General features: G+C 40.3%; 4 protein-coding genes and 1 non-coding gene across 8 annotated transcripts; 3 read left to right on the forward strand and 2 right to left on the reverse strand.

Annotated features, from left to right (window-relative positions):
• Window positions 1-2,917: 2,917 nt before the first annotated feature.
• LOC127772025 (imidazoleglycerol-phosphate dehydratase 3, chloroplastic-like) lies at window positions 2,918-6,559 on the forward strand. Its single transcript, XM_052297994.1, has 8 exons — window positions 2,918-3,202; window positions 3,394-3,521; window positions 4,317-4,421; window positions 4,671-4,763; window positions 5,225-5,299; window positions 5,605-5,667; window positions 5,858-5,967; window positions 6,131-6,559. The coding sequence occupies exons 1-8, from the start codon at window positions 2,995-2,997 to the stop codon at window positions 6,156-6,158; spliced, it is 810 nt and encodes a 269-aa protein (XP_052153954.1). The 5' UTR covers window positions 2,918-2,994; the 3' UTR covers window positions 6,159-6,559.
• Window positions 6,560-6,583: 24 nt separating this feature from the next.
• On the reverse strand, window positions 6,584-8,416 carry LOC127772026 (germin-like protein 4-1). Its single transcript, XM_052297995.1, has 2 exons — window positions 8,209-8,416; window positions 6,584-7,475 (listed from the first exon to the last, which is right to left on the reverse strand). Exons 1-2 carry the CDS (start codon window positions 8,339-8,341, stop codon window positions 6,844-6,846), a joined length of 765 nt encoding a protein of 254 aa, XP_052153955.1. The 5' UTR covers window positions 8,342-8,416; the 3' UTR covers window positions 6,584-6,843.
• Window positions 8,417-11,550: 3,134 nt separating this feature from the next.
• On the reverse strand, window positions 11,551-11,623 carry TRNAR-CCG (transfer RNA arginine (anticodon CCG)). Its single transcript has one exon. It is a non-coding gene; the product is annotated as a tRNA-Arg (tRNA).
• A 114-nt stretch (window positions 11,624-11,737) lies between these two features.
• LOC127769358 (pentatricopeptide repeat-containing protein At3g14580, mitochondrial-like) lies at window positions 11,738-15,504 on the forward strand. 3 transcript variants are annotated; one of them, XR_008016779.1, is made up of 7 exons: window positions 11,738-11,869; window positions 11,981-13,264; window positions 13,368-13,480; window positions 13,748-14,270; window positions 14,352-14,687; window positions 14,766-14,918; window positions 15,012-15,504. XR_008016779.1 is itself a non-coding variant. In XM_052294907.1 (2 exons), exon 2 carries the CDS (start codon window positions 11,989-11,991, stop codon window positions 13,078-13,080), a length of 1,092 nt encoding a protein of 363 aa, XP_052150867.1. In that variant the 5' UTR covers window positions 11,738-11,869; window positions 11,981-11,988; the 3' UTR covers window positions 13,081-13,741. The 3 variants fall into 3 exon arrangements, 1 of the variants encoding a protein (XP_052150867.1); XR_008016778.1 differs by having other exon boundaries at window positions 13,748-14,687; XM_052294907.1 differs by lacking the exons at window positions 13,748-14,270; window positions 14,352-14,687; window positions 14,766-14,918; window positions 15,012-15,504 and having other exon boundaries at window positions 11,981-13,741.
• Window positions 15,505-16,551: 1,047 nt separating this feature from the next.
• On the forward strand, window positions 16,552-20,285 carry LOC127772017 (probable UDP-arabinose 4-epimerase 2). 2 transcript variants are annotated; one of them, XM_052297988.1, is made up of 10 exons: window positions 16,552-16,843; window positions 17,405-17,529; window positions 17,908-18,021; window positions 18,109-18,216; window positions 18,320-18,411; window positions 18,823-18,964; window positions 19,057-19,151; window positions 19,224-19,353; window positions 19,437-19,581; window positions 19,688-20,285. In XM_052297988.1, exons 2-10 carry the CDS (start codon window positions 17,407-17,409, stop codon window positions 19,912-19,914), a joined length of 1,176 nt encoding a protein of 391 aa, XP_052153948.1. In that variant the 5' UTR covers window positions 16,552-16,843; window positions 17,405-17,406; the 3' UTR covers window positions 19,915-20,285. The 2 variants fall into 2 exon arrangements, with proteins under 2 accessions (XP_052153948.1, XP_052153949.1); XM_052297989.1 differs by having other exon boundaries at window positions 16,552-16,837.
• Window positions 20,286-20,338: the final 53 nt, after the last annotated feature.

Raw genomic sequence — 20,338 nt, forward strand, 5'->3', positions numbered from 1 at the left:
ATCAATGCGCAGTACAAAACATAGACTTCTATCTGCTTACAATTAAACCAAACAAATTTGCTGATTTGTTCAGAGGTCAAGTTGATCAACAACTGGATGGACAGTACTGTCTCTATACCGAACCAAGTGGTACAGATTCAATTAACTGCAGCAGCATTTGCAACGCCGTTCTTCCAATTGATATACATCGATTGATCGATCGAGACCAGAAGCAAAAAAGTAATATTAATAAATGAACGAAAAGAACAATTGTAGCTTAATTGGCGTACGTATGCTTTTCGTCCAAATGCTGAAAACCCAACATTGATTATTGCCATTGCCAGTAGTCGTATATGCAGTCTGCAGGACGAACGTACTCTCGCTACGCTGCTAATTAAAACGAGGAATTAATTACTACTGTTGCAACAAGTACGTACTCCAGAGCAGTGTAGCTTGCTTCTGTTAATTAACAGAAAAATGCATTGGCAAGCAGTAGTTGGCTTGTAGTGGAGCAGTATTCTTCAGTCATTGTAGTACCAAAATTTTGCAGTTAATTGCAGAGCCCAATTAAAACACTGCAGCATCATGTTCAGAATGTCAATTCTGTACTTGTGTGACACCCATAATTTTCGTCTGAAAAAACTGTGATACTGAACCAGAACCAGTCCCATTTGCTTAGGCGTTAGTTATCTCTGTACCTGATGCTACAATCGAACTCCTTAATTATCCGATGATGGATCCACGTCAGCCTGGTAATACAGAGTCATGAGCAGCACTGTCGTTCTGCAGTGTACTAATAAGGTTTTAGAATTTATATTCCATGGGTTGCAAATTCTCTGAAAAACTATTTCAACCTTGTGACTTGTAGGTTTGGAGAACCTTTGACTGATCATGCCTAGTAGGTCTTTTCGTCCGAATTAAATAAATTAACTACTATTACAAGGTTGAAAAGTTGCTCTAAAATATGCTATTGCAAGTTCTCTACAAACTCCATTAAGAGCGAGGCTAATAATATAGCTGACTTGTTGGCTATAAGATTTGTTTTAGACTTCTCTCAGTCTATTCATATAATATTTAGCTCTTTACGATTAATATAGGACACACTTGTCTCTCACACAGAGTTTTTTGATTCTTGTGTCTAAGCCGACTGTAAATTTACAGACCGCTTCTCTTCTCTTTTCTCCTCCACCTCAACATTTAGTCGGCTTATAATCTACTATTATACTTGCTCTAAGCTTGTGACTTATAAGCTTGGAGAAAGATTGACTAGATGCATGCATGCACAGCACCTGTGCTAGTTGATGACTGTCATCATGCTGATGGCAAAAACATCTCCATAATTGTATAATTTGTGTTTAATTTGCATGGATAATGTGAGGAGATATTCAGGATTAGCAGAAAGAAGAGAGAGAGGAGTCAGAAGACAAGTTCATTACTCCCTACAAAAGCAGCAAGCAGCAGGTAGGAAAAGTACAAGTCTTCAATAATAAGCCTGCACAATTAATGGTTCCATGAATGCAGAGTGGTTCCTAGTTGAAAATTTATGCACACACAGGAGGAAGGGAGAGGTGGGGTGAGGTCGTTTTTATGGATTTAATGCACCCCCCATGCTTGCAAAGGAACAAAACACATGCACATTTATCAACCCTTGGTGATCTAAGCTTCCACCAAATCCATTTGGCTGCAGTTGGAGTTGGAGGATGGAGTACTCCCTCTTTCTTCTCCGTCATAAAATAAATCAAACTCTCGTATCTAGATATAAATTTTAATAAAAAACTATAACATCCTTCATTAACATAGAAAAATAAAAATAATATTGACCGCTGGATAGATGAAGATACTTAAGAATACAACTTCTTGATTCTTGATATTTAAAGTCCAAATTTGGGTTTGAGAAATTAATTTACTTTAAGACAGAAAGAGCAGGCTTGTGTATACAGTGCATGTCAATTTGCTCCAACTGTTGCAATTAATGCACCTTGAATGGCTCTCTCTATCTCCTCCACCCTAAAAAGAAAAATGAGATGGAAGGAGAAGCTAGCACTGTTCATTGTGATAGTGAAAGATACTAATAGGAGGAGATAATGGACTGTTCATCATTTCATTGCTATGAAGGGGCCGGGTATTTGGCATGCTAAGAATGGTGATTAACTATTGGTGTTAATTAATTTGCTGCATATGTAATCATCACTCCTAAATATGGTTAGATGTAGCTATATATAGTTCTGGACAATTATACTCGCCTGGTACGTGCCGGTATAGGATTGTGGTATTATCGAGTAGTAGTATACATGCAACTACCAGCAGGATGACATTAACCTGTATTTATTTCGTTTTAAATACATGCTTCTAATAGTAGACCCTGTTTGGAATGTGGATTAGGTGTTTCCAGTTAATTAAAGTCATGTAGTACGGATGGGCCTAAACAAGTTCAAAATTTGCAAGAAATTTAACGCTCAGAATTTTTTTTTTAGCAATCCTCTACTTTACATTAGCAAGGATTTACTCAATTTAAAGAGAGATATACATACTTATTAAATTCTTAAAAACAAAAATCTCAACCGTCGTTCGATTTAATCAGTTGGTACTTACAGTTAATCAATATATAATCACATTTTGTCACATCAGTGTTAAAAGTTTATAAGATTCTTTTAAGCGCATTGTTCACCTGCACGTTTCCACAACTGCTAAATAATATTTATTTAAAAAAATTCTTTACAAAAACTGCTTTAAAAATCATATCAATTTATTTTTTAAGTATCAAAAACTGCTAATGATTCTAACTCGTTTTACCTATCTTCTCTAATCCTCCTCAAACACTCCTGGTGTCTCTCCTGGGCTTATGGCCCATCACTAGATGGGCCTAAAATGTAAGCCCGGCCCAACTAAGGGATGAGCCAATGACTACGAGGGCGGGCGGAGGCCCAACAAACGCAAGGCAGTCCACACCACCCGAATCCCCTCCACTCCCCCGCGGTCACCGGCGGCGCCGGCGGCGAGCTCTCGCCGACGCCGATGACCACCGCGCGGTTCGTCTCCCCCTCCCTCTCGCGCGTGTCCCCCTCGCCGGCCGGCCGAGTCTCCGGGTCGTCGTGGTTGTCCAGGGCTGGGGTCGCCCTCCCCGCTCGGCCGCACGGTCTCTCGCTCCACCTGAGGCCGCCTGCTATGGCCTCCGCCGCCGCCGCCGGGAACGGCTCTCCTTCCGCGCCGGAGGACTCCACAGGTGGATTCTGCGTCGTCGATTAGGCTTTTGTTCTGTTGCGCTTCATGTGATTTGCTACCATGCTATGCTTGACATCTCCACTAGCAGTAGGCAGTAGCAGTAGCTATTCCAAGAGTTCTTACTCTCTTTTGTGACAGCTAATCCTATTTAATTTGATTTTTTAAACTCTGGTTTGTGTTCGGAATTCTCAGCGTTGTCCAGGATAGGAGAAGTCAAGAGGGTGACCAAGGAGACGAATGTGCATGTGAAGATCAACCTGGATGGCACTGGTGTTGCCGATTGCAGCACAGGGATACCGTTCTTGGATCACATGCTCGATGTAAGTATGGTTTTCCTGTGGCAGCGATTGTGAATGAGGATTTCTCCTATATAGATAGAATGTGCTTGTATACTGTTGTGTGTAGAAATGTTTGGTTTTTGACTTAGGGGCTTGTCTAAAGCAAGAATATCAGTTGAACCATTCGAAGAGGAAAAGCAATCGCTTAGTGCGGAAGGGGAAACAATACCTATTAAACTAACGAAAACATCTTAGGTCAAATCCACTAAATGGTTGAATAGACGCTCTTAAGTTGCATTCACTTCAGACGTTTTTGAGTGCCACTGGTGCAATCTTATTATTGTTGGGAGAAAGTGATGTGTTGGGGCCATTAAAGCCTGAATAGGTCCTACTTGGAAAAAATCTGCCGCTTTTCAAGTTCCACGTGTTTTAGCTGCCGTTCGCTAAGAACTGTTCTATCAAGCAATTAGTTCACTATTTGGGAAATGCTATTTAGTTTTGTTTTCCTGGTATGATGTGATACATGTAACTTCCACCTATTAACTCATGTATGGCTTTGGTTATTCCACGAGCATGATAAATGACCACTTCATGTGACCAAGTCCTTTAACCTCGAATCAATATTTCAAGAGAAATCACGCAAAATTATCAACATCAGTTGCGTGTAGCAAATTGCCAGCGCTTCATTCGAAAGAAGTGTTTTTGTCTAGTTTGCTGCATTTTGAATGGTTCTACTATTGTATATGTTTCTCTTGTAGGTACCAGTCTTTACACATGCTGCATAAATATGCTCTTTTAGTCAAATCTGGCCATTAATTCTGTGTCTATAACTTACAGCAACTGGCATCTCATGGGCTCTTTGACGTATGTGTTAAGGCAAAAGGTGACACTCACATCGATGACCATCACTCAAACGAAGACATCGCTTTGGCAATTGGAACGGTAATTGTTGCTTTCACCTTATCATTTCTGCTTCTAGAAATACTTGTAGGATCATTATGAATTGAAGGTTAGGGTATCCATAATTTCATACTTCTTTTCCCCCTTCATTTGTGCAAAATTGAACGCGTTATCAACACACTATTTACATTGTTGATTGCATGCTGAATCATCAGTACTGTAAATGTCTGCAAGCTGTGTAGGTAAGCAAAACGTCTAGTATGATTGCTTTTTTATTTTTGGCACTTGTAGGCACTACTTGAAGCACTTGGAGATCGAAAAGGAATTAATCGGTTTGGGCATTTTACAGCACCACTTGATGAGGCAGCGGTTGAGGTTATACTGGTACATGCTATCATCCTGCCATTGCGTTTACATACTGCAAATGTATATACTTCCCTGCATTTCTACGTTTGTATTCATGTGGCCATAATTCTCTTATGCCATGCAAGCACATAATTGAGTTAGAGTCCTGCAATTAGTCATGAAGTTTTTAATGATATTATAATTGTCATGAGTATCTATCGTTCTGGTTTACTGGCCCATCTGCACTAATGGCATTTGAACACTTGCACTGAATAGTAATGTTTTTGTAGCACAGACCCATCTATCACACTATAACGTCATTAGCAAGAAGATGACTGCAGTCATCTGGCCTTTGTCATATATACACCAATTATTTGCCATTTTGGGTTCATCTTAGCTTAATTTTTTTTGTTAGTGCGGATATCCATGTCTACCACTTCATCAGTCAGGCTAATTGATAATGTGACTTACTCTATTATGTACTATTCCCCCATATCTAGGATCTATCTGGTCGTCCTCATTTGAGTTGTGGCTTAAGTATTCCGACTGAGAGAGTTGGCACATACGATACTCAGGTAATTCCTGAAATTATGTAGCTATTATCCTTTTTTTTTTGGGAAAAACTTGTGATGGTTTCTTTTCGTCATGCCAGATCCAATATAGCTTATCCTTAATCGTCTAATGTGACATGGCTATTGGGTTGTCTTGCATCATTCGTATTCATCCTCTGACGTTCTTCCTATCATTGGACAATTCTTTTTGATGAAATATTTAAATAATACTTCTTTTTTTTTATCATTGATGCCATGCTATCTTTTCAGTCATGTATACTCCTGCTATCATCTTAGACAGCTATTGATTTATTCACTTTGATGACCAGCTAGTTGAGCACTTTTTCCAATCTCTTGTGAATACATCTGGGATGACACTTCACATCCGTCAGGTACATATTGCTTTGGTCCAGATCAAATTTCCATCCAGTGTTGGATCATTATTACAAGAGTGCTGTTTGGCACTGAATAAATTGCATCCCTAGTTGAACATAAGAGTCAAGCTTTGCTTTTCCTCCAGTTAAGCGAGCTAAGAAGTACGTATATCATACCTGAGCCTGCCTTTTCTTTGCTCTTATGAAGCTTGCTGGAAAAAACTCACACCATATTATTGAGGCAACTTTCAAAGCATTTGCTAGAGCCCTTCGACAAGCAACAGAATATGACTTGCGCCGACGCGGCACTGTCCCCAGGTTCGTTTTAGCTTATTGCAAATAGCGTTTAGGAAATTCTATGTTGTGCCCAACTACACTGTTGATGCCTGATTCAAAAACTTCACACCTGCTAAGCATATGGTTTATCTCTGACCTGTGCTGATATTGAAACATTAACGTATCTTTCTTGACTTGATCGCAGCTCAAAAGGTGTGTTGTCAAGGTCATAGTGTTGCAGGTTTGGAAAACAAGGGGTGCATGCTACTGTTCCTTGTAGATTGCAATATTCAAAGGAAACAAATGGAATGGCCTCTACAGCTCCTCGGTTCCTACTTACCCTGGGAATCTCCGTTGGTTGCGATAACAGAACATGAAGCCATTGCTAATGAGATCACCAAAAGAGGAACAAATTTAGCACTGTTCTCATGATCTATTCTTCTGTAACATTTAGCATTCGAAATAAACATGTCCGGCCGTTATTGCAATTTTGGATGCTAGATGTCTTGAGTTGTCATCTGTGTTGTCCATCAAACGGCGTGTCTAGCAGCTCAGTTTCAATCTGTATGAGTTCAGAGTTGGTCATGTTGCTGAACCTCTGTATTTTCAAGGGAATAAATAAGTTTTGCACCTACGTTTCTGCCAGACTCCAATCATATTTGCTCTTCCTGTGCATAGGCAGCACATAAATATCCAACTTTGTTATTATTTCATAAAGAGGTGTAACATTTTTAGCATAATACACTGATGCGATTTCACCAGATTATTGGACACGATCGAGATGTATCCTACGTGTCAAGCTACGTAGACACGCAGCTTACATGTGTAATAAAGGTTTTATAAGATAGTAACATGCATTATGCATGACGACGACGACGCCTTTGCATGCATTGCTAAGCGCGTCGAGAATGAGGCCGTCTATGGCGCGCCGCCGCCGGGGAAGCCGCCACCACCGCCGCCGCCAATGAAGCCACCGCCACCACCAGAGGCAGCCGGTGGCGCGGCGAACTTGGCCTGGATCCAGTCGACCTGATCCTTATCAATCATGAACGCCTTGGCGAGGACGTCGTCGAGGATGGGCGGGGTGGATCCAAACACGGCATTAGCGATGGTGATCACCCCAGGGTTCTGGCTGCTGAGCGCGGCGATGGCGACGGCCGGGACGGCGCCATTATTGAGCTGGAAGTGGATGAGACCCTGCGGGAAGACGAAGACATCTCCGGGGCCGAGCAGCTTGGTGAACTGCAAGTTGCCACCGCCCGGCTGGTTGGATGTGACGAAGCCGACGAGGAGGGTGCCCTGGAGGACGGTGAGGATCTCGGTGGCACGAGGGTGGGTGTGCGGTGGGTTTTGCCCGTTGGGGGCAAAGTCGATGCGGGCGAACGAGATGCCGAGCGTGTTGAGGCCCGGCAGCTCGTTCACCGTCACAGGGGTTACCGCGGAGCCCTGTGCGTTCACGGTGTTGCCTGGAACGCCCAGGACTTTAGGGAGGAAGAAGTCGTTCGCCGTCACCTGCTTCGGGTTCTTGCACACGAAACCATTCACGAACACTGCATTTGCAATTTATTGTTCATAGATTAATACTTTGATCAAACCTATTTGACATTTATGATAAGATTTAGTCAAACATTTAAAACTTTGATCATTAATATTTTTTCAAAGAGAAATTTTACAGTTCTAAATTTTTAGTACCATCTCAAAAACTATAAAAAATATCTTTTTTAAATGATTGTTTTAAAAACATAAGGAATGGTATACGTAGATTTTCTTTGAAAAGTAATATCATAATACTATAAATTTATTGGATTTTGTAGTCAAAGTTTCATAACCATTCACAAACACTGCATTACAATTTTGCAAATTAAAGACCGAGATGATATATACGTGAAGTTCCTTATATGATTCAATATGCTGGTAAAATACCATGCCTTGGAAAATTTAAGTGTTTTCTGATGAAAAATGTGGTGCAGTAAATGTATACAGTCTCAAAAATGTTCTCATCACAAATTTGATGGTGTATTTTTGTTCTCATTTCATTACTGTATTTTTGACAAATATATATATGGCCCCACGGGCTGGCTAGTTGGGTTGCTGCAAGTTATGTTGTTATAATAAAACGTACCCAACTGCATGATGCTGAAAAGAATATGCAGTAAGCCGTTTAAATTAAACGGCGAATAACAAGTTTGTTATCAATACCGTGACTTAATTAGCACCTGACATATCCCTGTAATTTACACGTAGCAACATATATATTGATGAAATGAGTTTGTATATATATACCAGCACTGAGTTTGTCAGCAACGCAGAAATCTTGGAGCTGGCTCGGGTCAGAGGCCAGAGCACGAGGCAAGACTGAAGAACACACTACAAGTGCTACTGCTGCAAACACTGCAGCAAATGCACGAGAAGCCATGGCTTAGTTAGCTTCTTCTTCCCTAGCTAGATGAGTGTACGTTAACTCTCATGCTTTTGTGAGCTAGCTAGCTAAGTGTTTTGAGCTGCTTGTAAACTACGCAAGAGTACCAATTTATACAGGCGTAAAAGGCAACCCCTGAACCCTGAAGAAGTGGACTACTTGCATAATATACTGCTGTATACAGTACATGATTATATTCACTGCATTCCACTACTACTCCAAATTAATCTGTTCATTGTGTGTAGTTTGAGTAGGAATCCACAATTAAACCACAATACGAGCTAGCTGTGTCTGTCTTAATTATTACTCTTACGTAAGACACAACCTATTTTTGCTTGATTGTCTTGTTACAGTCCCACTAACTGTTTGTTTATGCAGTGTAATCACGTGCATAAATATGCATAATATATGTATCCTTGGTCTGTGGAATACCTGCACGATATGGGTGGAAAATTTGGGGAAGATAACGAAAATTTTCATACGCAGTTTCGCCCCAACATGCGTCGTGCGTCCACTAGCAAGTTAAAAGATTTCTGTAAACTCCACTACCTGCGGCGACGTTGGATATAGGATATCTCTGTTCTTAAAACAAGTGTTACTTTTCACTGAAGTCTCTGAAGAAGTGACAGTTCCATATCCTTGCGGATGACATCACTAATACTCCTGGAGTATGCAGGTATACATCCTTTGTGGAATGTACATGCATGCATGTACGATTATGTGCTTAATTGGAAAATCTAGCAAGATACTCCATTGAGTACAAAAAATTAGTGATTTTGGGTTAGGTGGGGTTAAACATTGCTGTCAGTACTTCTCTGAATAGGAATGAGTAGATTGAAAACATGAAAAAAAATTCTATTGAAAAACAATACTATCAAAATATCGAAATTTCATTTCTTTTTTTAAAGAAACCCTCGGCTTTAAGGGAAATTAAATACCTACCCAAGGTATTTCAAATAAGAAATACCTAAATTTGGATTCAAGAAAGGCCATAGAAGCAGGTCCCTGCACAGGATGACAGGAGCTATCCCCTATGAATCGTGCCTTAATTAAGGGCCTATTTGGCATAGCTTCAACTCCAGCTCCACCTAAAATAGAAGCAGAGTTAGGTGGAGCTCTCTCACAGAATGAACTAGAGAGGTGGAGTTGGGTTTAGGCAGCTCCACAACTCCACTCTAGACCCAACTCCTGGAGCTAAATTTAGGAGTTGGAGCTCTACCAAACAAGCAACCCGTGTCTAATACACGAGGACCCTGTCTCTATAGGTCGATTCTAAGCGTAAATGTTTCTATTTTTAACCAGGATTTGAACTCGGGTTGAATCCAAACACGATCACAAATTTCATTATCTTTTCAAATATAACATATTTTTTAAATAAAAATTGGAGATTAAAGCTATATTCTACAGATAATATTGTCAATGTCCGATACATACAACAACATATTCGCTGGATTATGCAAATGGATTATTCGCTCAACGCTTCAAAAATGCATCCTTGTATTGGATTGTTTAGACCACTTGTTTTAAGGTACTACCTTTATCCCAAAATATAACTATTTTTAGCTATCAATCTGGATAAATGTAGTCTAAAATCATAGCCACTAATGCTTATATCTTAGGATGATATTTTTTAAGTTTATATTTTAAAATATTTATTCTATCTCTAAAATTAAGTAAATAATATATGTCAATTTTATCCACTCAATAATATAAACCGAACGGGCCTAACTAGGACATGATGTTTGAGGTGGAGTACTAATTAATTCTAGAGATATAGTCATAAGATAGATCCATAAAACCATAAATATTAAATAAGAAATCCTCATAGGACAGAATTGTCTATAAATATATATAATATAATATGGTACCTCGTTCATAATTGTATTGACAAGACATATGTCTAAGGCGGTTTTTTTACTATCTCTGATAAGTAGATTATGTGGGTAGGTTTTTCTGACTTGTTTGTTGAAATATGTCTAAGGCAGATTGCAATGACGCACGTGCATAGACAAATCACAAAACCATCTCTAGTGGGGGTTTTTGGATCGCCTCTGATAACCCGATGTCTAATAGTGGTCGATCATCAGTTTCTCATCGGGTGACGCCTGCGATCGCAACATAATGCTATTAGGTCATGTCCCATTTTCTAGTGCTTATCCTGGATATGCATAAATTTTTGACTTTTAATTGCCCAAGATTGATGGGTGTGGCGGCTGTGCAGTGAGAAGGGGTCACATTCTCACAGATATCTTGGAAAGGAAGAGCGATATGCATAGCACCTAAACCCCAGCTTTGTGTGTGTTTATGCAGTAGAGGTTTGAGTTATTTATGAAGATACTTTCTTTATCCAATGCTAACACACTAGGACACGTATCGACCATGGGAGGTGGGACTTGGCATTTTATAAAAAAGAAGAGAAGTTTGGCCAAGTTCATTCAACCATCTATTACAGAGCTAGCCTCACTATGATAATAATCTCGACACTGTAGGATGCGGTTCGTCACAAACACTCATTTTCATGCTTCTTAGGTGAGCATATATTATAACTTTAATAGCAAAATACCCATGCTTTGCTATGGGTAAAATGTCCATACTTATTAAAATATATATGATGTTCATTTGATTCAACCAAATATTAAACTATTACATAATGTGCAAAAGTAGTGGTGCTGGGCTGGTGATAAAGCCACCACCATCACTATTGTCTTTTATAGTAGTATGGATGTTATACTTTCTTTATTTCAAAAGTATGATACCGTTGACTTTTCATATAACTTGATCTTTTGTTTTATTAAAACTATAAATATTATCTATTCTTTAACTTGTTTTATCATCAAATAAAAAATATAATAGTAACTTATATTTTTACATGTTTATATTAAAGTTTTGAATAAGACGAGTGATCAAACATTACGAGAAAAAATTAATGGTGTCATCCATTTTGAAATGTAATTAGTAGTTGATTTTAAGAACACAGTGCAAGGACTAAATATATGTACATCTTTGATAACTTAAAAAAATAATAAGATTTAAATTGACATAAATTTGAACAACCCCTTATATCTTTACTTTGCAAAAACTATCAAGATATTTGCATGCATATTCCTAGTAGACATTGCTGAATGTAGTACTACATCGTAATTACCACCATGCGAATCCTTTCCTGTTGGGAATTCAACGTTCAAAAACATTGTAAGAGAAAAAAACGACCACGATGGGACTCGAACCCACAATCTCCCGCTCCGGAGGCGAGCGCCTTATCCATTAGGCCACGCGGTCACTTCGTATGATCGCCCAGCACAAAACTTTATAAAATAGAAAAACTATCGTACTTGGGCTTTTTGGTAAGAAAGAGCCCAAGGCCCACCATCCTGGTCCAGTCCGCGCACCACATCGCCGCTGTCGCCCGCGGTGGCAACCACCGCCTCCTTCTCTTCTTCCTCCCCCGCCGCCGGCCGCCGGCCGCCCGCCGCCCGAATCCTCAAACCCCAACTCCGGTTCACCGTTCACCTCCCGCCAGCCAAGGTACTACTCCTTCACTCCCCCCCCCCCCCCCCCAACCTCTCCTCCCTCGCTTATCTTGCGCCCGCCTTTCAAACACACACTGTTCATGTCTTCTTCTTGTTCTTGCCACAGCCAACAGCATGTCGAGAGCCGTGGCGCGCCGATCGTTGCCGCCGTTCTTGAGGCTGCGCTCCGCGGTGTGCGACGACGGATACTGGATCGGTAGGTTGGACCACAAGGATTGGCTTTCCCCCAACGAATTGCTCAAGATCTTCGCGAACATCAGGGATCCTAGCCTTATTACCAGTTCCTTCAAGAGAGCTTGTGATAGAAGGGATTACAAGCCCAATGAGGCACTCTATAGCATGATGATCGACAGGCTAGCATCCTGCAGGAGGTTCAGTGATGTGGAGGAGTTGCTGGCCAGGGCAAGAGCTGAGAGGTTCAGGTTTTCTGATGAGTTCTTCTACAGGCTGATCAAGATGTACGGCAATGTGGCGAACCATCCCGAGAAAGCAATCGAGACTCTCTTTGCGATGCCCGGGTATAACTGTTGGCCGTCGACCAAGACTTTTAACTATGTTCTTCACATGCTTGTGTGTAAGAGGCAGTACGAAGTTGTCCATGAGGTCTACTTGAGCGCGTCAAGGTTGGGAGTGACATTGGACACCTGCTGCTTCAATATTCTTGTCAAGGGCTTGTGTCAGTTCAGCAAATTTGGCGATGCGATTTCGCTGTTGTATGAGATGCCGAAGCAAGGTTGCGTGCCTAATGTGACGACCTACTCTACATTGATGAATTTCCTCTGTCAACATGGTCAGGTGGACAAAGCATTCGAGCTTTGTGAGAGAATGCAGAAGGAGGATATTGTTGCAGATGCAGTTGTCTACAATATTTTGATCGCTGGTCTTTGCAGAGAACAAAGGGTAACAGAGGCATTCAATTTGTTTAAGTCAATGGTTCCTAAGGGATGCTATCCCAATTCAGGGACATATCAGGTACTTCTTGATGGTCTTTTGAGCTCAGGAAAGTTTGTAGAGGCAAAGGGCCTTGTTAGCATGATGAGGGCAGAACGTATGAGGCCCAGTTTCTCATCGTTCAAGTTACTGATAGATGGACTCTGTAGCGTAAACTGTTTAGACGACGCGCATCTTGTCTTGAAGCAAATGGTGGAGCAAGGTTTCGTTCCTCGGGTGGGTACTTGGACAAAACTTGTTACATCAATGTGCTAGATTGTGGTCTCATGCCAGTGATTTATGGAACAACTCAAATATTCAAATAGTAATATTTCTGATATGGTAGCTTGGTACTATTGGGGTCTTATAATGGCCAAGACCTTTTCACTAGGGCTGTATGTGATCAGGATCTAATATAGATCGGGATTGTGTGAAGCTGGGAAAGGTATTGTTCGTTTTGGTAAGTTTGTGAGATTAGATAATTATTTACAAAAAGTAACTATCTTTTGTCCACCATGAGATTGAAAATGTGAAATATCTGAAGAGAATGTATATAATTGCAGCTGATCTTCACTCTTATAGTCTTGCCTTCTGGCCTTCCCATCATTTTCTTCTGAATCTGGACCTTCTTGCCATTAAATTTCATGCATGCAACCTGAAAGATGCACATGATGAGGTATTTTGTTGTCTTTTACATCTTATGATATTGCTTTTTTTTTTCACGTCCATACCGTTTCTTTCTGGGAACAGTGTTTACAAAATAGTTTTTCGCCTCCTTCCTTTACTATGTGATTGTTGAACCATCCATCATGCCAGTACACCTATCTTCCTGCCTTCCTGGGTTTCACTGACATCTGTGAGACCCTCACAGTCTTGTTGAACTGTAAGTGGTGAAAATTTTTCAATCACAATGATGGACCCAGTTTTTTTTTTTTTGTTACAGTTTTCAGAGGGTGTACTATAAGGAAAAGAATCTGGTGCGGTAAAGAGGTAACTTCATGAAGAAGTGAAGTTCAGGAGTCAGGATTAAAGGATAATAGTGGTTGCATGAGCAAGAAATTGCCTGTCTTCTGTTTTTTGCACGAAGCAACTTATCGGGCATGGCATGCATATCTATATGTTCAATTCGCATCTCTGGATTGCCCAACAAACCAACAGTTGTCTATTGGTTGATCAGGAACTAGTCTGAGATGACTTGGTCAGTTGATTGCACCAAGTAAAAGCGACTAATATGTACGGCGTACTAAAAATAATCATGAGTTTGTGTTGGACACTTTGACATTGTAAACTATGATTAGTCAACTATCCGCACCAGAAATCTTGAATAAAAATTGCATATCTTGCAGTACAGTGCTGGTACAGAAGTACAGAACTATTGCCTATTACAGCTAACTTTAGTCTTACAATTTCTCCTGTCTCATTAACTTTTGATCTGGTGAAACATAAACTGAAAAATAAATCCTTTGGTAAGGCGATTTCTGTTTATGCCTCCAGTGTTTTAGAGCTAGTAGTTGCAATGTCATACTAATGGGTTGACAAAAGTGCAGGCAGCAACAGGGGATCTGAGAACGACGTGTCATGGGCGAACCCATCGTCGCCATCGCCATGAACGAAGCTGGAGATGATGGAGCCTCCATGGAAAAGAAGCTTATTTACATCTAATTGTTCTATCTAAGCTGAGATTTACCTTGACAGATGTCCAGACTCCACAGATCCCTGGGCTTATGCAGACTGCAGAGAAGCTGGGACATGTGTCCATGCTGATGAACTGGTGCTCAGTTTGCAAATGCCAACAAGAACAGCCGGTTAGCCACTGCACATGACAACAGGGTCATCACAATGTGCATCAATCTAGACCAGCACATGCTGCAGGAATCAGACAGGTGACTGAACGGTGCTCTGGTGCTGGAAAGTTCAGGTTTTGGCTGCTTTCGCCTTCATTTTAACCCATCTCATTTCAGCCTGGTCGCTACTGAAAACGTGTCTATCATCGGCTTGGCTGGGTTTCCTCCTACCTAACTTCGGTATCAAATGCATCAATCATTTTCTTGATCTGAACATTGAACATTTCATCATTTCAATGAGCCCATCATAAGACGTGTACTGTTTCTGAGGTGGGCCATCTGCCATTCTGCCCCATGACCATTAGTACCACTACTGGAGTACTGAAACTGTTGAGCCTGACCAAATTTTCTCCTTGATTGCAGTTCCTCCAAACGCACAAAGATCCATCAAAAACTAAATGAAAAACGAGTGATTTGCAGCAAGTTAGGCAGGATGCGATCTATACTCTTGCAAGTGCATGCATAGCTGAAGCCCAATCAGAGAGCAAGAACAGAAGATTCCCAGAAATAAATAAATAGAGAAGAAAAAAAGAGGAGGAAACAGACGTAATGGATGGAAAAGAAATTCAAGTGCTGACGTTTAAGTAGGAATTGTTAGGCACAATCTCAAAATCTCTTGGCATGAAAGTGTTGACCATCTCTCTCTCTGCGCACGCGCCAACCTGAAACAATCAATCAACCGACCCAGCAGTGCTCGTTTATACTTGTAGGCTTCTATCATCATCATCCTTTTTTTTTTCTTCGTGTTTATTTATTGTTGGTTTTCACCGACAAAATACTGACACTTGATCCACCGATGTATCCAGATTTGATTCGTAATTGGTTTGAATCATTATACTATCGTATTTAGGAACTGATTCGAATCGTATTCCTGGTGTTGTTTAGTATTTTTACTGATGAAGTACTTACTGGTAGATTATTATTACTGTATTTTTAATTCAGAGAGACCTGTGTTTATTGGAGGCAGCACCACACATAATTGCACTGACGAATCGGTCGGCAAGGTAAAACAAGTGAGGAAGGCGCCTTGCAATCGCAGGAGCAGCGTGGCAGAATTGTGGAGCTTTGACTTGCACAAATCTGATGGCTTTATCAGTTTATTTATCGTTGCCATGGCAAGCTAAAAATATATTCTTGCGTAGATATTGCTCGCAAGCAAACTGTAGATCCTTTGGAAATACATAAAGTTGTTTCTACGATTGAATCCCTACGTAAACCCGGGACGCTAGGTGTATTCTTTATTCATTTAAATGTCAAGAATGGAAAGAACATTATTATCAAAATTTGACCTTTATTACTTGCTCACAAAATATATTTTTAAACCTATAAAACCAACTGTTTGTCTTCTTAAAAAACTATACGAGTATCATTTATTGCGATATCACTAAATGTAATTTAAGCATAACTTATATTTTTCTATATTTGTATTAAATTTTTAAGTAGAGTAAATTTATTCTATTTTGATCAAACTATCACAAAACAGATTTAAGATGAAATATGACAAAACTACGGATTATGTAGCAAATTTATCACAAAAGCTATAAATTTAGTGTTGATTTAATCACAAAACTACAATGTTTATAACACCCACATAACATTAGTACTAGAAATTTAAGCTCCTTCAAAATATTAGTTTCTAGATAACTTCAACAATAAATTTATATTATAGTTTTACGATACTTAGTTTTAAATATATTTTTCTTACAAATTTAACGTTAAATCTATGATACAAAATCTATAGTAATTGCTGATTAAAATCTAGTCCCAAAGCAGGGAGTACAAATTTGACTTTTCAAAAATTCCCCTACATGGCTGTACTGTACGTAGGGTCCGAGTAACTGACAGCGACGTTAATTTCGAAAATAAAGAAAACCCGAGAAGAAAAAATGGACCAAACTGTCGCGCCACCGTCTATTTCTCTCCTTCCCTCTCCTCTCCTCTCCTCTCCTCTCTCGCCATCTCTCTCTCCTCCGATCTGCGCAGCCAGCCGGAGCCACCGCCGCCTCTCTCTCGCCGCCTCGCCCGCGGGGGCTCCGGCGAACGGGCCGCCCGCCTCGACCTCCCCTCCTTCCCGTCGCCGAGCTAGCCTCTCCACGCTGCGCGGGGCCGCCTCCGGCGAGCAGGCTGGGCCTCGGGCCTCGGGGCCTCATTCCACCGCCCTGCGCCTCTCGGTTCGGATCGGCTTGAAGGTGAAGGTATTTGCATGCATCTCTCTCTCGGTCTCTCTCCCGCTTGCGTTTAGTCTGGAGATCCGTCCGGACTGGTGGTGACTTTCTTTTTGCAACGCGGGAATTTTTGTCTGGTTCTTATTGCTTACGGGATTCCCGTGAAGGTGCTGCGTTCCAAAGGAATCCTTCGATTGATTGATTTATTTCAGTCGAATTAACCGTCCGTTTTGCTCCTGATGATTTCCTTCGTTTGATTTTGATGCGCAGTCTTATTCCAGTTTGTTTTCACCCATTTTTTTTTTCCAAATATAAATATGCCCCAATTTTGGGTTGTTCATGAATTAGGTTTTAATTAATGAGGTGTGTTATCTTGTAATTTTAGCTTCGACTGTGTGTATGCCCGATCAAATTTTCTAGCAATTTTTTTTTCTAACCTGTACTTACGTGTAAATGCAATACTGATTTCCTCAAATGGGTGAATGTTGTACACCTTGTGGTGGCTTTCAATACAGAGTTGGAGGCAGGAAATTCTGAATTTACACCCGAATTTGCCGGTACAACTTTTAATTTGCCAAGTCACATTTGCAGGTATGGACTTCGGTGATTCTAGACGCAAGCCTAATGTCGTCGGGAAGTTCACCGTAGCTGTTGCACTCACGGTCATGTGCATCATTGTGTTGAAACAGTCGCCTGGTTTTACCAGTACAAGTGTGGTAAGTGCCGAATCTCTCCACAACTAGCCCACTTCACTGTCGAATTGTCGATTGCTGTTGAGTCCTCACTTCTCGTTGTTGTATTGTTCAAACTTGATTTAATTGTGACACGTAAGTTTCATTTGGAACAATCGCATATTGTCTGACAGAAAGAGGTTCCTTTAACATGATTGAAAGAAACACATTGATCGTCCATTCCATTTGATGAATTCACTGTTCATTTATCTGTGTTCTGTGCTAGTAGTGGTTATTTTCTATGCACCATCATAGTTTCCGATAAAGCACATTCATAATTCCATTGGAAGCAAAGCTGTTTTTGTGAAGCATTTCAGATTGTCATCTGATCTAGTTTTCATGATACATTCACATGCTCTATAGTTCTCTCGCCATGAAATTGGTGTGACTCATGTGTTGGTGACTGGAGGAGCTGGATACATTGGGTCACATGCTACTCTTCGTCTACTTAGGGACAACTACCGAGTTACCATTGTGGTAAATTTCTTATTCCAGCTTCATGTTTTTATTCCTAACTCAAAGAGCTTTTATGTTACAGCAATTTCTTCCATGTGATCTTTACAGGATAACCTTTCTAGAGGGAACATGGGAGCTGTCAGAGTCCTTCAACGTTTGTTTCCAGAGCCTGGGAGGCTTCAGTTTATTTATGCTGATTTAGGCGATGCGAAAGCTGTATCCTTTTTCTCTACAATGTGAACTTTAATACCTTATTATAGCCATTTTTCCATACATTCATGTGTTGGTGTGATCTGTTTTGCACTTAACCAATAGCCAGGTTAACAAAATATTTTCAGAAAATGCATTCGATGCTGTTATGCACTTTGCTGCCGTTGCTTACGTTGGTGAGAGCACGTTGGAGCCACTGAGGTAAGGCATTGATGTGCTAATGTTCTTGTACTCATGTTACATAGATGGTGGTTATTTATATATTGCATGTTCATGTGCAATCCTTTGATGTGTTCAGAGCAATGCAAACTGCTCTTGGTTATCTCTATTATTAAACAAAACTGCTAAACATGACAATCTATATTGAAAACATACTATATAGTGAAAATGGAAAATATAGGCATTCCATCTTTTTCAATGTTGGTATTTTTTGCCGATAACATACTTTTGGCACGAGCAATTTGAACTGTGAAGATTAGTGTGAAAGACTGCCTAATGTAAATGTATGTGATTTTAGTTGATAATTTGTTTTCCTTTTTGTGTATCCTTCAGAAATAATCTGTTGTTAATGCTGTTACTATTACATGATCTGTGCTAGTGCTGCAATAACAGGTACTACCACAACATAACATCAAATACATTGACAGTGCTTGAGGCAATGGCAGCATATAATGTAAAAACTCTGATATACTCAAGTACTTGTGCAACATATGGTGAACCTGACACAATGCCTATCACAGAAGCAACCCCTCAGGTTGGCTTATCAATGCATGGACTTCTTATCTCAAAGTTTAAAGAATATCATGCACAATTCACTGATTCTAGACAATCTTTTAACCAATGCAGAATCCTATCAATCCATATGGGAAGGCAAAAAAGATGGCAGAGGACATCATTTTAGATTTCTCTAAGAGATCAGAAATGGCAGTCATGATCTTAAGGTCCGCCTCTCCTATAGCCTATACTAAAATTTAATTCGTAGAGAAAACTCACTTCGTTTTCTTTTGAATTAGATACTTCAACGTCATTGGATCAGACCCAGGGGGGCGGTTAGGGGAAGCTCCACGACCAGAGCTGCGTGAGCATGGACGGATTTCTGGTGCTTGCTTTGATGCAGCACTGGGAATCATTCCAGGTTTGAAGGTACTGAACATGCTCACTTCAGCATGTGTCCTGACTTTTCACATGGTAACATACTATGGTATATGAATTTCACCCTGCTTTAGGTTCGGGGAACTGATTACCCTACAGCTGATGGAACTTGCATAAGGGACTATATTGATGTCACGGATCTCGTTGATGCTCATGTGAAAGCTCTTGATAAAGCTCAGCCTGGCAAAGTTGGAATCTACAATGTTGGCACAGGACATGGTTGTTAAAAATATCACTAATCATCTCAACACATGCACAATTATGTACTCATTTCTCTGCATGTATTTCCTTGTTTCTGATTGTGCTTTGCTCATGATTTTATCAGGTAGATCAGTGAAGGAGTTTGTAGAAGCATGTAAGAGCGCAACAGGAGCTAGCATCAAGGTTTCATTCCTTACCCGGAGACCAGGAGACTATGCTGAAGTTTACAGTGACCCATCCAAAATCCATGACGAGCTGAACTGGACAGCCCGTTACACTGATCTTCGCGAAAGCCTTTCAACTGCATGGAAATGGCAGAAAGCACACCCGAATGGGTATGGATCGGCCTGATTCAGGGTTTAATAGATTCAGACTTAAGGTACACAGATTCTCAGGTCCATGTGCAGAAATCATATATCCTTCAGAAAATCGGTTCTTCAGCACAAACATAGTGCCAGGCACAGAAGTGTTCTGAATTTTTTTTGGCAGCATTTGGAAGAAGATACAGAAAGAATGGCCCGTCTATTCCTGGCTTAGGATCATACATATAGTTTTTTTTTCTTGACATTTCTTTTAATCTTTTCTACTCGTTAAAGCATAATATAATAACCAATAGAAAATGTGTTGTAGACAAGGTAGATAACTATCATGTATGAACATTCATGGTGTTGAATGAAAGGATATATGAATAAGTAGATGTTTGCTTATTATTGGAAGTTAAATTTCCATTTTGGCAAGCTCAGCAGTTAAATTTCTTGTATGTGAAGCAAGGGGG

Source organism: Oryza glaberrima, chromosome 4 (assembly GCF_000147395.1).
Source record: "Oryza glaberrima chromosome 4, OglaRS2, whole genome shotgun sequence".
Lineage (NCBI taxonomy): Eukaryota > Viridiplantae > Streptophyta > Magnoliopsida > Poales > Poaceae > Oryza > Oryza glaberrima.